Consider the following 14,710-nt stretch of genomic DNA (forward strand, 5'->3'; position numbering starts at 1 on the left):
CGGCCTCCCAAAGTGCTGGGATTACAGGCGTAAGCCACCACACCCGGCCTCCATCTGTCCATTTTTCTATCCATTCAACCAACATTAATCTGGCATTCATGATGAGCCAGGCAAAATGCCCCCCCCACAAAGGAATACCCACAGCACTGATGCTATTAGCCTGTGCCTGGCAGTACCCTTTCATCTTCCCAGGAAATAGGGATTGCTGGTGAAGCAAACGTAAGAGTTGGCTAAGTTGTCCTCCTCTCTGCCTGGGAGCCACACCCAAAGGAGGAGCCTCCACCCCCACCCAAGGAAAGCAAGCTGTTGATAAACGTTTTCTGGGCACAACCTCAAAGGCCCCAGTACATGTGGCCATGAGACACCCTGAGCTCCCCAGCTGGGCCCCCTCCTCTACACTTCTGCCCCTTTGGGGAGTCCCGGAGGCTCCATCACAGGCTTCACCGCCATGCCCTTTGGCTGTGGTGCCAAAGTGCAGGGCAGGTAGGCATCGTGGATGACCTGTCGGACAGTGGCCCGGAAAGTCTTGCTGACAAGGCAGTAGAGGCTGAAGTTGGCTGCCATGTGGAGCATGGCCACCATGTTGGCCACATCCAAGGCCAGGTAGACCCTCCAGTCCCGGTGAACAGGGGCCACGTACATGTGGTAGAGCATGATGAACACCCAGGGCGCCCACAGGAGGGTGAACAGTGTGGTGATGCCCAGGAGGATGGCTGTGCTCTTGCCCACCCGGGGCTGCAGCCCACTCTGGCCCCTCCTCCATAGCCGGTGGATGATGGCAGAGTTGGTGACCAGGAACATGCCACAAGGGATGAAATAGACAGTGAGACAATGAGCCCACCTGAGGACCTCGTCCAGCGTGCTGGGTGAGTCAGTGTCTCTCCACACGCCCAACCACCAGTAGAAGGGGATGCCGGTCAACAGGGCAGCACTCAGGACAGCAGCAATGGCCTGGCAGGTCCGGCCTGGGGACAAGGCGGCCCGATGGTGCAGGGGGTGGCACAGGGCAGTGTAGTGGTCAACCGTGAGCAGGGTGGCGATCCAGACTGAGGCGTGGTTGGCAGCAAACTCCAGGATGTTGGCCATGCGCACCACAGCCTGGGGCACCTGGCGGGCCAGCACGGCTCCCTGCAGGAGGAAGCCCGCGAACACATGACCACCTGGATGATGATATCCGAGGCTGTGAGTGCCAGAAGGTAGTAGTAGGAGGGCTTCCTGGTCCTGGTGGCAAGGCGCGCCAGGGCCACTGCGGTCAGGAGGCTGACTGATGGCAGCCAAGGTGAGGGAGGGGAGAGGCATCAGAGGAGAGCTCAGACTCTGCTTTCCAAGGTGTCACCAACACCCCTCCCCATCTGCATGTGCAGAGGCTGAGCTGGCTTCTCTTTTTTCTCCTTCCAGATCCTTCTGAAACCCCACTTTACCCAGAAGGCAACCCAGGCCAGCTCTGCCCTGTCCATCCACTGCAGGCCACTGACTGTACCGCTGTTACACACAGGTAAGTGCACATGGCAGGGTATCCTCAGAAGCCACCTGTCCTGGCCAGGCGTGGTGGCCCACACCTGTAATCCAGCACTTTGGGAGGCCAAGGCAAGCAGATCACCTGAGGTCAGGAGTTTGAGATCGGCCTGACCAACATGGAGAAACCCCATCTCTATTAAAAAATACAAAAAGCACCCAGGCTGGAGTGCAGTGGTGTGATCTCTGCTCACTGCAGCCTCCACTTCCCAGGTTCAAGGAATTCTCCTGCCTCAGCCTCCCAAGGAGCTGGGATTACAGGGGAGAAACCCCATCTCTATTAAAAAATACAAAAAGTACCCAGGCATGGTGATGCATACCTGTAATCCCAGCTCCTTGGGAGGCTGAGGCAGGAGAATTCCTTGAACCTGGGAAGTGGAGGCTGCAGTGAGCAGAGATCACACCACTGCACTCCAGCCTGGGTGACAGAGCAAGACTCCATCTCAAAAAAAAAAAAAAGCCACCTGTCCTATGGCATTGTCCACCAAGTCCTTTTTAGGTTTTCTGTGTCCTCCAGAATGGAAGCGTCCCTAGACACAGGCATGGGTTTAGCTACTGGACTTGGGGAAACCACCAGGGCCAAGACCACTCGCCCTTCCCATATCCACACACCCACCTCTGCCCCAAGCTCTGCTCTCTGATGGCATGGGCAGCATGGGGAGCTTTGTAATGAGCTGAGCCAGCTCCTATGTGAATTTTATTATCTTAAGAGAGTGCTCACTACTGGGGAAAACTTGGGTTTAGCTGTGAGCACCCCCAATCCTAGTCCCTTACTTTTATTCCCCTCCAGTGACCCAGAACACCCTGACAATGGCAAGGAAAGACCAGGGGTCTGTGATCCAGGGCCTCAGGGGTCAAACACAGAGGACTGGCACCCATTGAAGGAGGATCCCCATTTCTGGCCAAGCCCAAGTCCCCAGACCCCAGCTCGCCACTCACCAGGCAGCCCCAGGCCCAGCAGGACACTCTAGTAGATGACAGGGATGACGCCAGCCACACACGGGGACCTGTCTGCGATCTCTGGCCAGTGGCTTTCAAACTCCTGACTCAGCCCACTGACGGTGGGTGTGGGCAGCAGGGTCACTTTTGGTTGGCCAGCTAGAAGGTGCGGACGGGCAGAGTCAGAGCCTCTGGTCTGTTTCTAACCTGGCTGGGCGCAGCACACACACATATCCACAAATATGCATGCACACACACCACGCACATGCATGTACACACACAATACGCACACACATATAAATATGCACATGCACACACATGCACTGCATACACACGTGTGCACATGCATACCACACACACACACACACACAGACACTTCAGCAATGCTCTGTTAAGAAAATGAGAACAGAGAATGCCTCTATGTGGAAAGCTAGTTTCTAAATCATTCGAAGAGGGCCAGGGATAAGGGAGATTAGAAATAAAGGGAGGTGGGGCCTGTCAGAGATGGGGAGTCAGAGGTGACTCTCCCGGGTCTTCTTGATGATCCAGGGCCTCCCAGCTTCCTTCACACTTGAAATGCCACCAATCTAACTCTAGTAGGTAGCGCTTGTCTTGGGGTGTGTATAACAATTGTCTGGGAGTACTTAGAAAATACAGGCGGCCAGACCCTGCCCCTGAAAATTCTGGTTCCAAGGTAGAGCATGGGAGATTCTAATGCAGGTGGCTACCCTTCAAGAATGACTGATGCAGAGGCTGAAGGAGGCTGGAGTTGAGAGGCACAAACATCAAATGACAGTTTTCTGAGTAGCGGGTTCTCCTATCATCAATAACATTCCTATCAAAAGCACTGTGCTTGGAAGCTGGAATGCCCTCAGGGACCAGGGCTGCCCTGCTGCGTGGAGACTCGGACTTGCTGGGTTGAGCCAGGACATGGTACAGCCCATGGGAAGGGCAGGCGGGCAGCCAGTGGGCAAGGCATAGTGGATTTGGACGAGGGGAGCCAGGCATGAAAGTCAGGGCAGCCGGAGGGGTTTCCGCTGGGCTGGAGAGCTCCAACTCTGCCAACCCGGACGAGGCAGGTGCCAGACCCAGTTCTTGCTCTCTCCGCGGCTTCAGAGAGGGGGTGGAGCTGTTGGGTCTCTGTGCCAGCCAGAGGCAGAAATCAATGCATCGAGCTGGCCCCTGGGATCCAGAGAGCCAGGGAGAGGAAGATTCAATTCATCCCCAACCCAGAGCCCTGCCTCGGAGTCAGATCGCTTGGGAGTCACCTACTTCGGTTAGCCAAGCTCAAAGGAGTCCCTCCCACGAAGAGCTGGGGCAGACCCTGCTGGCTCCCTGCAAAGGTGAGGACTCACAGCATGCCACCCTAGACACACACACACACACACACACACACACACACACACACACACACGCTTCCGCTGAGCTCCAGACTCACTTTCCTCTCTCTGTTGCCTTTGTTTTTAGAAGAGCACTCCTCTGCACTAACCCAACTGAGACTGCAACCTAGCTCCCTGCCTCAGTTTCCCTACAGTGGGAGTGAAACACCAGGTCTGCAGCATGCCTCCTTGGCCTGGAAAAGGAAAAATTACAGTTGGAAATAAGACAGACGCTACTAAAACAAGCCTTCCAAGGAGGTGAACCCAGAGACCTGAGGCCACTTGGGGAAGGAGAATTCAAGTCAGGAAATAGCAGGGCAGACAGTGCCCAGCCTTGGGCTGGCTGGAGCACAGAGCTAGAAGGTGGCCAGCCCCGCTCTGGGCAGGGGGCACCCATGCAGTGGTGCATGGGGCAGGGTGCATCTGCTCTATGCCCAGCCCTGCCACCTGGCTCAGCTTGCCCCTGGGGGAGGTGACAGTCACAGTCCCCACGGAACTTTCCCGCCAGCCCATCACCCTCCCTACAGCATTCCAGGAACCTTCTTCAACAAAGAATATGAAACTGACATCAGTTGCCCATGGGCCCCTATTCGAGAGATCCCTGAGCTTCTCTCTGAGGAGCTGCCCCACCCCAAAATGGGAGTGGGGGAGGGGTGGGAGCCTCAGCCGCCTCTCCTTTCCTCTTCCAGGCCCTTCCTTTGCAGCCGGCTCACCATGGTGCTCCAGCCACGACGCTGCCAAGTGCGCTCCGTGCCAGGGCCGAGGCCTGGGGTTGGGGGAGGGAACTGGGGACCCTCAGGCCAATGGCTGCCAGTGGTCCTGGAGCCCCTCGCCTATTCTCCAGAGAGCCTGAAACTTTCCAGGGAGAGGCATGGCTAGCCCTGCTGGGTGGTAAGGAGATTAGGGGAGGAGGGTTCCGGATCTGTTCCCCTTGGGGGCCCACAGGCAGCACAATAGCCCCCGGGGCTGCCACTCTCTGGCTTAAGTGGTTGCCTGGGCAACAGCTGGGGCCAGTTTCCACCAATCCATGGAGGAGGCTGAGTGGGGGAGGGAGGCCAAGCAGGAAGGGGGGTGCCGTCCCCTTGTGCTGGATCCTATATAAGGAAGAGGGATGTGAGCAGAGTGGTCTGGGCTTCACCGTCCCTCCAGTGGACTTGGGGGCTGAGCATAAAGATGCCTAGGAGAGGCTACTCCAAGCCTGGCTCCTGGGGCAGCTTCTGGGCGATGCTGACCTTGGTGGGCCTGGTCACCCGTGCAGGTGAGCGGGCAGTGGGCCAGGTGCGGGGCAGGGTGGAGGGGCAGGATGTCCCAGCCCTGGCTGCATGCGGCTGGCCAGGAGGGGGCGGTGTCCAGCTGCTGGGGAGAGCACGGGGTGGACCGGACTGCTCCACGGACTCATCTCTCTGAAGGAAGGAGGGGCCTGGCAGGCAGGTGGACAGGGGTCTTAAGGACAAGAGGACCCTCCATTGCCCATTGTCCTGGGCAGAGGCTAAATGGGGACGCCATCAGCATTCAGGTCCTTCAAAGTGACAGCTGGGGAAGGCAGGGCTGGGAAACGCACTACCCGCTTCTCTTTCACCCTCCCTTTGTCCCTCGACCTCCCTCATGCACAGATGCTCTGCTCCTGTGCGAGCCTTCCCTCCTGTGTGCACCACGGGCCTGCGTGTGCTGTGTGTGCACATGTGGCCGGGGCCCATCTGCTGCTATCAGGCCCCCGCCCGCCTCCCTCTGCAAGGCTCCCCTCGCTGTTCTCAGCTTGGGAAAGCTGCTGACAGTTTCTGTAACTGAATGCACATCCCCATCTGACCGTCAGGGCATCCTGGAGCATGAGAAAAGAGCCGGCCTGGCCAGCCTCAACGCTCAGTTACCCAGGAAGTTCCATTCCAGCACCAGCTGGCCCTTCGCACTTTCTCCTGTCCCCTGCTGGCCACCCACAGAAAATGGGCTTCTGTCTCAGAGATCAGGACCCAAGAGGGCAGGGCTGGGCCTGGAAAACAGCTTCCCTTCCACACCCGCAGCCTCGTCTGACACCCGCCCCTCTCTCCTGCCACTGCTCTGGCCTCCCTAACATTGTCCCTGCTCCCAGTACCCCAGGCCCATTCCCTTCAAGGGCCTTTGCACGGCTGGAGCCTGCCTTGACACTGGTTCCCTGACTGGCTCCTTTAAAACTGGAGTGCTTATTTGTGTGTGTCTTAGCCGTCTGATATGTCAATTTGTGCTTTTATGAGCTTTTATGAGCATAAGAACTTGGCTTGCTTTGTCCACTGCCATATCCCAAGCTCTTAGGAGAATGTCTAGCATATAGTATTTGTTAGTGAATGCACCACTTCTGACTACTGTTCCAAGGGGTTAGATGGACAATTCTTTAGGAAGTGAGAAGGGTGGGACCATGAGTTTCCTCAACCCTTGCCTGGGGGGCTGGCAGCATGGAGATGAGTTCTAGGCATGTTGTCCTAAACCTGAGCACAACCTCTCCCTGCCTGAGTGCACCCCCTTCCAAGAGCATCCTCTTGGGGTTTGCATTGGCATGTTCTTCCCACCCAGGATGCGTTTGTGTGTGCACAGATGCATCCACGCGCCTCGTGGGCACAAACAGGTATGCACACACCGCCCGCCTAGGCCCACCTTGCCCTCTGCTCACACCCATGCATATGTCTCCAGCTGGTCCCTCTCCACCCCCGACTGAGGTTCTGGGCCCGGGCACCTTCTCAGGCTGTGCTGTGTTCCCTCCTGCTGCAGCCCAGAGAGCCGATGTTGGCGGGGAGGCAGCTGGCACCTCCATCAACCACTCCCAGGCGGTGCTCCAGCGCTTGCAGGAGCTGCTGCGACAGGGCAACGCCAGTGATGTGGTTCTGCGGGTGCAGGCTGTGAGCACCGATGAGGTCCGGGTCTTCCACGCCCACCGCCTGCTGCTGGGACTGCACAGTGAGCTGTTCCGGGAGCTGCTGAGTAACCAGAGTGAGGCGGTGCTGCAGGAGCCGAGGGACTGCGCCGCTGTCTTCGACAAGTTCGTCAGGTGGGGATGGGGAAGACTAGGGGGAGGCTTCATCCCTTCCTCAGCCCCCGGCTCCTCCACCTACAGGCCCTTAGAGGTTGTTATGTCCATTTCCCCAGACATCACTGGGATGACAGTGACCCCTGCATCCCTTCTTCCACTGTACAGCTCCCTGTCTTTGCCTGTGTCATCTGTGCAGTTTGATGTCACTTTCGGTTCCTGGTAACCCCCTCAGAGCTGTTTCCAAACCTGGCCATAGACAGCTTTTAAAAACTACAGTTTTGGGGCCGGGCACGGTGGCTCATGCCTGTAATCCCAGCAATTTGGGAGGCTGAAGCAGGCGGATCACCTGAGGTCAAGAGTTCAAGACCAGCCTGGCCAACATGGTGAAACCCTGTCTCTACTAAAAATATAGAAAATTAGCTGGGTGTGGTGGCACACGACTGTAATCCCAGCTATTTGGGAGGCTAAGGCAGGAGAATCGCTTGAACCTGGGAGGTGGAGTTTGGGTTTGCATGAGCTGAGATCGTGCCACTAGACTCCAGCCTGGGTGACAGAGCAGGATTCTGTCTCAAAAAAATCAACCAACCAACCAACCAACCAACCAAACTAAAAAACTACAGTTTCACGGATCCTAACCTGGATCGTCAGTTTCAGGTCTAGGGTTAGGGCCAGCAATCATTTTTTATTTTATTTTATTTATTTACTTTTTATTTTCCTAAATATTCCATTATAGAGGAATATTTTTTATTTTAAAGCATCGCTGTGGTTTTGGTGTTTGGCCAGGTTTGGAACCACAGGGCTAGGGAGCTGAAAAAGTTAGATGGCTCTCTCTACCTCCTGCCTCCTGCCATGGTGCTGCTCAGGGGGTGCCATTCACACTAGTGTCTAAGAAAGTAACTCTTCTAACGGCTCAGACGAGATGCCTGCAGAATTCCATACATTGCTTCCAAGTTCCAGGCAACAGGAAGGGGGATAAGACAGAAGGGCAAAAAGGGTCTTCCTGTTACCCTGAATCAGTTGCATTTAACCAGCCCTCCTGCAAATCCCAAACTGTGCCCATTGACCAGCAGTTAGTCACATGGCCAAGGCCACAATCAGGGAGCCTGGGAAATGTGGTCTTTTATTCCCAGAGGCAATCACACAGGGGAAAGGGGAGAAATGGACGTTGGGGAAGATGGCTGGCAGTGGCTGCCGCACTCCTATAGAGGCAAGTGCGGTGCCATGTGCCAGTGGGGACTGGCAGGAAGGGTGAGCAGCGGGACAGCAGCAGAAGTAAGAGGAAGAGATACTCAGCACAAGTGATCACCAACAGTAGGAGAGGAAAAAGGAAGGTGAGGCTGCAAAAAAGAAATGGGGGCTCACACCTGTAATCCCAGCACTTTGGGAGGCCAAGGTGGGAGGACTGCTCAAGTCCAGGAGTTTGAGACCAACCTGGGCAACACAGGGAGACCCCATCTCAAAAAAAAAAAAAAAAGCTGGAGTGTAGTGGCATGATGATCGTAGCTCACCGCAGCCTTGAACTCCTGGGCTGAAGTTATCTTCCCGCCTCAGACTCCCAAGCAGCTGGGACTACAAGTGTGCACCACCAAGCATGACTAATATTTTAACTTTTTTTTTTTTTTTGTAGAGATAGGGTCTTGCTATGTTGCCCAAGTTGGTCTTGAAATCCTGGCCTCAAGCGATCCTCCCATCTTGGCCTTCCAAAGTGCAGAGATTCCAGGTGTGAGCCACTGGCACCCACCTGGCCTGTGGCAAGATTCTTTATTCTCCTCTGGTTGTCACAATAACCCTGAGGGGTGTGTGCCACTCCCCCTTTCCTAGATGATTGATTAGCCTAAGGTTCATTGAAATTGCCCAGACTCATGGCAAGGAGAAGGCAGGCCATGGATCCCAACCAGAATGGAAACCCCAACGGCAGGAGCCACCTCTGTTTTGTTCCAGCCTTAGGGTTGCCCGCCTAGTAGAGGCACAGTCAATACAGGCAATTTCTACATCACCACAGAAACGGAAAGAAGAGCCTGTGAAGTAAGAATGGCCTGGAAGGGTCCTTGAAAGGAAAACATGGGAAGCCTCAGGGTGGGGCTTCCACTGTGTTTGCACCCGGACCGTGAAGCTCCAACTCCAGGCCGGGTCCCCTGTGGACTCAGAAAAAGCTGTGCTGGGAGGTGGGTACCACCCTGACCCCGCCCCACCTCTTGGTCTCTCCCGCAGGTACCTGTACTGCGGGGAGCTGACCGTGCTGCTGACCCAGGCCATCCCCCTGCACAGACTGGCCACCAAGTACGGCGTGGCCTCCCTGCAGCGCGGCGTGGCCGACTACATGCGCGCGCACCTGGCGGGAGGCGCGGGCCCGGCGGTGGGCTGGTACCACTACGCGGTGGGCACCGGGGACGAGGCCCTGCGCGAGAGCTGCCTGCAGTTCCTGGCCTGGAACCTGTCGGCCGTGGCGGCCAGCGCCGAGTGGGGCGCCGTGAGCCCCGAGCTGCTGTGGCAGCTCCTGCAACGCTCGGACCTGGTCCTGCAGGATGAACTGGAGCTGTTCCACGCGCTGGAGGCCTGGCTGGGTCGCGCGCGGCCGCCCCCTGCCGTGGCCGAGCGGGCGCTGCGCGCCATACGCTACCCCATGATCCCACCGGCACAGCTGTTCCAGCTGCAGGCGCGCTCAGCAGCCCTGGCGCGCCACGGCCCCGCAGTGGCCGACCTCCTGCTGCAGGCCTACCAGTTCCACGCCGCGTCGCCGCTGCACTACGCCAAGTTCTTTGACGTCAACGGCAGCGCCTTCCTGCCCCGCAACTACCTCGCGCCCGCCTGGGGCGCCCCGTGGGTCATCAACAACCCGGCCCGCGACGACCGCAGCACCAGCTTCCAGACGCAGCTGGGCCCGAGTGGCCACGACGCAGGCCGCCGGGTCACCTGGAACGTGCTCTTCTCGCCGCGCTGGCTGCCCGTCAGCCTGCGGCCCGTTTACGCGGACACTGCGGGCACAGCGCTGCCCGCCGCGCGCCCGGAGGACGGCCGACCGCGGCTGGTGGTGACGCCGGCCAGCAGCGGCGGCGACGCAGCGGGCGTGAGCTTCCAGAAGACGGTGCTGGTGGGGGCGCGCCAGCAGGGCCGCCTGCTGGTCCGCCACGCCTACAGCTTCCACCAGAGCAGCGAAGAGGCCGGCGACTTCCTGGCTCATGCCGACCTGCAGCGGCGCAACTCGGAGTACCTGGTGGAGAACGCCCTGCACCTGCACCTCATCGTCAAGCCCGTATACCACACCCTTATCCGGACCCCCAAGTAGCCTCGGGGTCTGGGAATAAAGGCCTGGCCTAGGTGGTCCCTGTGGGTCTGGGAAGGGCAAGGCGAGCATGGAGGTGGCAACAAGCCTGGTCCCCTGGATGGCCAGGCGCCGGCCACCCTAGGGCTGGGGTGGAGTCCAGGTGAGGCGTGGTAGACAAGATGCCTGGTTTCAACAGCTGATTTCACAGGTGACTTGAAGGAACGTTCTTGGTCCTGAATAAACTGATGCTCAGAGTGGTAAGGGGATGATTGAACCAGTCAGTTTCTGGGTAAAAACAACCCAGGGAGGGTCCCACAAGCCAGGGGGTTTAGGGGTTTCACTCCCCTTTGTTGAGCTTTTCCCCCAACCCAGACACAGAACTAGGGCAGGTAAAAGCATCCACATGGTCACAGCAACCCACCTGCCTGGGAGACAGGGAGCACACCATTCCCCTTGCGGGGGAGTCAGGGAGCGCCCCATTCCCCTTGCGGGGGAGTCAGGGAGCACTCCATTCCCCTTGCAGGAGTTTCCTCACTTTGAGTCTGAGGGGCTTAGCTGGGCAGTTTCTGAGCCCTGACCTCGAGGGGCAACCGCCTCATCTGGGTTGTGAGACTTTCTGGCATCCGGGCCGCCCCAAGTCCCTGACCTCTCCTGGGAGGGTGCCTGGGCAGGTGTGAAGACTGGGATAGGGACATAATGGACCTTGCTAGCCCCACCATGGGGAGAGGCCTCAGGATCCAGAGAAAAACCCCTCTCCCCCAGGTATTGGTAGGTTGGTGCTATATAGTGAACCAGGGGTAGATGGGGACTGGGGGGAGGGGAAGTTGGTTGAATCTTAGTCATGGCCACCCCACATTCCAGACAAAGTCAAATTTCCAACACAACCATCAAGACCCAAATGGGATTTTATTGTTAAAAAGGGGGGGGGGAGAAAAAGATCCCCAGTTGTAATACGTGAAGTGCCTGTCGGCGCCTCCCCAACCATCCAGGATGCCCGTGCCCCACACCTGCGCCACGAGCCCCGTCTCACTGTTGCTGCTTTCTGGTTTCCAAGGCCGAGGCTGGCCTCAGGGCTGTTTAGGGTTTGGCAACAGCATTCTGTCCAGGGCTGGGAGGCCTCGCCTCACCTCACCCCTTGCCCGGTGATCTCGAAGTATCGGGACCTCTCCTTCCTTGGAGTTGCCTCCAGCGACTCCTCCCTTTTCATGCCCAGGCTTTTCTTCTGGCCACGCAGCCAGAAGATGCCTGTCCTCATGATGCCCGACTGCCCGGGACGGGGCCTCGCCTGTGCTGCTGGACAGGTTATCCTCACTGGCAGCATGCTGCAGCGTGGGACTGGGCAGCCACGCATCGTCGCCCTCATTCAGTGACTGCAGGGACAGGCTTCTGCGCTCTGTCGTGGGCGCCAGCAGGTGTTGCCCCTTGGTGCCCAGGGCCCACAAGCGCTGCCAGGCGGCCTTCACTGAGATGCACTTGGCGCCAGTCAGGATCTCCTTCCTCTCTGCAGCGGGGCACAGGAAACACCCAACCCGAGATCAACGCCACCTCTCAACACCCTCTTCTGACATGGCAGACATGGATAGGAGCCAGACCGCCTGGGTTTCAATCCCAGCACTTCCAGGGGTTTGCTATGTAAGAAACTTGGGCCCATTTCTGAGCCTCACTTTCATCTGCAAATGGGGGATGGTAAAACTAATACCATCGGGTTATTTCCAGGATTAATTGAGGAAATGGGTTCAAGCTACATTATCCAGGGGGCAGACATTGAATCGATACTTGCTATTACAGTGATTACTGAGAGGAGGCGGCAGGGGCGGGGGGACATAATTCTCCATGCCACATGTCTCTTTTCTAATTTCCAATTTTGCCCCCATCACTCTAAATGTCCTTGACTTAGAGAGGACTCTTAAGTGTCCTTGACTGACTAATCCTCAGGGGCAATGGTGCCTCTACAGAATGTGTAGCACCCAATGCATGGTTGCACTTGGCAGTGCAGTGGGCAGGAAAGGGCTTTGGGCTGGGTGATCTGAACAGTTTAGACGAGGCCAGGTGAGGTGGCCAGGGCGGCAGAGGGCACGCATACCTTTGTGGGACAAAGGGATCTCTGACAGGTTCTCACTGCTGTCAGGGGAAGAGTTGATCCAGCTGCCCAGGCTGTCCTGAGCCGGGGCCTGTGGGGTGGAGTGGTTGGGAGGAGGAAACCCTTAAACACAGCAGGGACCCCATGCCCAACTCAGCAGAGACAGCAGGGCCTCAGGCTGGTGCCATTTGGGAAAGGTTCCATCCCAACTGCTGCTCTCCGCCCTCATCTCGAACCCGCTGCAGTGGAGCTTGTGGAGCCATCGCGTACTGAGAGCTCACCTTCTGTGTCACCAGGCTGCCAAGCTGAATGGGAGGTAGGGTGGGCACAGAAGAGCTTTTTGCCTGCGAGGCCCCAGTACCAGCCTTGAACACATGGTGGCCTTCACTGAAGTTGGCAGAGGAAGATGAGTGGCTGTAGACCAGGCTGTGTCACCGAGGTCCCACCCCCACCCCAAGGGAGAAACTGTTAGTGTGAAAGGAGAACCCAGGAGTCCTGGCTCCAGACCTGGGCCACCTGCTCCCTCTCACTGCTGCTCTGTGTTCCCCATTTAGCCTTAGTCTGGGTTGGCCTCTCTGGGACAGGGGGCGCAGGGCGGGGGCTGGGGCAGGTGGCCCCCATCTTACCTCTCTGTGCTGAGGGGAGGGAGGGCGCTGTTCTGCAGGCACTGGGCATCAGAGCTCAATGTCTTCACACTCTCCAGGTCAGAATCTGGGGTCAGCGAGGTCCCTGCTGGGGTGATTTTGGGCAAGGAGCTCTCCTGGGGAGGAGGGAGCCAGGGTGGACAGTTAGAAGGTTTGGTCCTGGACCAAATCAGCACAGAGTGACAAAGGCTCACGGGGTGACAAGGGCTGTAAGATGGCCTGGGAGCCCCAGAAGGGCAGTGGGCTTGTGTTTGGGTCCTCGGGGGTAAGCTGCGGTCTGCTAGGCTTCCCCAGTGGCACTGCCTGATGCATGGTCTCCTGGGAAGGCACCTGGGGCCGTTTGTGATATCTCAGATGGCCAGCCCTGACCCTCAGACCCTGGTTGGGAACAAGTGATGCCCAGGAATGCCCAGGGATGAGGGTCTTACTCAGGCTCCACAAGGCTTTGGGTGGGGTAAGAAGGAAAGCAAGTCAACCCCCTGGGGTGCCAGCCAGCCTAGTCCTGTCCCCTCCAGCTGCCTGAAGGCATTGCCTTGGTCATCAGCCCCTCCCTGGGCACATATGCCCATGTTCAGGCCGCCCAGGCGCCCGCCCACCTGCAGGGCCCTGGAGGCCACTTGGTCCATGATGGTGGCCTGCTCTAGGCTGCCCTCCTCCAGCTCCCGCAGGTACACATCGTAGAGCTCTTCCAGGCGCTGCGGGACGGCCAGGTTGCAGTCTGCCGGGGAAGGGGCAGGGCTCAGCGAGTGCCAGTGGCCCCCCCACTGCAGGTGGCTCACATGTGCGGGGGCGTGGGCCCTACCGTCAATCATCTGCTGCTGGCCCTGGAAAATCTTGTGGCAGAGACTGCGGTCCTGCTCCCGGCGGCACACGGCCTCAAACCGCATCAGGGTGTTCTCCACCTCGAGCTGGTGCATGCGGCACAGCAGGCTGAGCATCTCGCGCCGCTCCCCAGAGCCGATGCACCACGACATCTCCTTCAGGTGCCGGCTCTGCGCGCACAGCTCCTGGCAGCGCTGCTCCAGCGCCAGCTGCAGGAGGCACAGGTCAGCACCCGGCAGCGGGAAGAGGGGTCAGATCCGCCTGCCCAGCCCATCCTCGCCCCTCCAGCGCCTGGACTCCAGGCATCTGTCTGGAGCTCCAGGCTGAGGCCAACCCTAAAAGCTGAATCTTGGGCCTTACAATCAGGGACTGCTTCAAGGTGGCCCCTCAGTGTCCACTTTCTTGCCATCCTGACCACAACCCACCCCTGGAACCAGCTTGGATAACTGCTCAACCCCAGCCCATGTGACCCCCTCAGGGCTCATGATACCCTAAAGCCCCCCTGGTCTGGGTATGTCCCAGAACAGAAGGCAAAGATCTGTTATTGGGAAAACCCTAATTATTATTATTTGTTTCTTTTTTGAGACAGGCTCTCTCTCTGTCACCCAGGCTGGAGTGCAGTGGCACTATCCCGGCTCCCTGCAACCTCTGCCTCCCAGGTTCAAGTGATTCTTATTCCTCTGCCATCCGAGTAGCTGGGATTACAGGCGTGAGCCACCACACCAGGCTTTTTTTTTTTTTTTTTTTGTATTTTTAGTAGAGACGAGATTTTGCCATGTTGGCCAGGCTGGTCTCGAACTCCTGGCCTCAAGTGATCTGCCTACCTCAGCCTCCCAACGTGCTGAGATTAGATTACAGGTATGAGCCACTGGGCCCGGCCTGAAAAACCCTAATTATAACATTAGTTACCATGTTTTGAGTTCTTGGTATGCGCCAGGCATTTATGTAATCTTCCCAGCAACCCCATGAGGGCTGCACCATGGACTGCTCCCATTTTACAGGTGGGGAATGTGACACACACAGAAGTTAAAGAACTTAGCAAAGTCACACAGGATTTGTGGCCTGAGT

General features: G+C 57.7%; 3 protein-coding genes across 5 annotated transcripts; 1 reads left to right on the top strand and 2 right to left on the bottom strand.

Moving 5' to 3' along the window:
* Window positions 1-393: 393 nt before the first annotated feature.
* LOC116464552 (probable G-protein coupled receptor 142) lies at window positions 394-1,277 on the bottom strand (the record flags this gene model as incomplete). The annotated part of the gene is given in 2 exon segments (XM_032147813.2): window positions 394-1,154; window positions 1,157-1,277. Coding segments are annotated over 2 exon segments (882 nt in total), but the record flags the coding sequence as incomplete, so codon positions are not given.
* A 2,989-nt stretch (window positions 1,278-4,266) lies between these two features.
* On the top strand, window positions 4,267-10,521 carry BTBD17 (BTB domain containing 17). Of its 3 annotated transcripts, XM_032147815.2 has the most exons (4): window positions 4,631-4,724; window positions 5,243-5,349; window positions 6,573-6,849; window positions 9,043-10,521. In XM_032147815.2, exons 1-4 carry the CDS (start codon window positions 4,705-4,707, stop codon window positions 10,115-10,117), a joined length of 1,479 nt encoding a protein of 492 aa, XP_032003706.1. In that variant the 5' UTR covers window positions 4,631-4,704; the 3' UTR covers window positions 10,118-10,521. The 3 variants fall into 3 exon arrangements, with proteins under 3 accessions (XP_032003707.1, XP_032003706.1, XP_032003708.1); XM_032147816.2 differs by lacking the exon at window positions 5,243-5,349 and having other exon boundaries at window positions 4,267-4,724; window positions 9,043-10,520; XM_032147817.2 differs by lacking the exons at window positions 4,631-4,724; window positions 5,243-5,349 and adding an exon at window positions 4,734-5,091 and having other exon boundaries at window positions 9,043-10,519.
* Window positions 10,522-10,983: 462 nt separating this feature from the next.
* Window positions 10,984-13,890, bottom strand: LOC116464554 (kinesin-like protein KIF19; the record flags this gene model as incomplete). Its single annotated transcript, XM_032147818.2, is given in 7 exon segments — window positions 10,984-11,334; window positions 11,336-11,597; window positions 12,180-12,267; window positions 12,458-12,563; window positions 12,803-12,936; window positions 13,417-13,538; window positions 13,623-13,890. Coding segments are annotated over 7 exon segments (1,095 nt in total), but the record flags the coding sequence as incomplete, so codon positions are not given.
* Window positions 13,891-14,710: the final 820 nt, after the last annotated feature.

The sequence above is a fragment of the Hylobates moloch genome, unplaced genomic scaffold, assembly GCF_009828535.3.
Source record: "Hylobates moloch isolate HMO894 unplaced genomic scaffold, HMol_V3 SCAFFOLD_963, whole genome shotgun sequence".
NCBI lineage: Eukaryota > Metazoa > Chordata > Mammalia > Primates > Hylobatidae > Hylobates > Hylobates moloch.

Bases quoted from the DNA above. Each gene is read 5' to 3' on its own strand.
- BTBD17 (XM_032147815.2), top strand. From the start codon at position 4,705: ATGGCTAGCCCTGCTGGGTG. The intron at 4,725-5,242 runs GTAAGGAGATTA...ATCTCTCTGAAG, and splicing joins ATGGCTAGCCCTGCTGGGTG to GAAGGAGGGGCCTGGCAGGC. The intron at 6,850-9,042 runs GTGGGGATGGGG...TCTCTCCCGCAG, and splicing joins GTCTTCGACAAGTTCGTCAG to GTACCTGTACTGCGGGGAGC.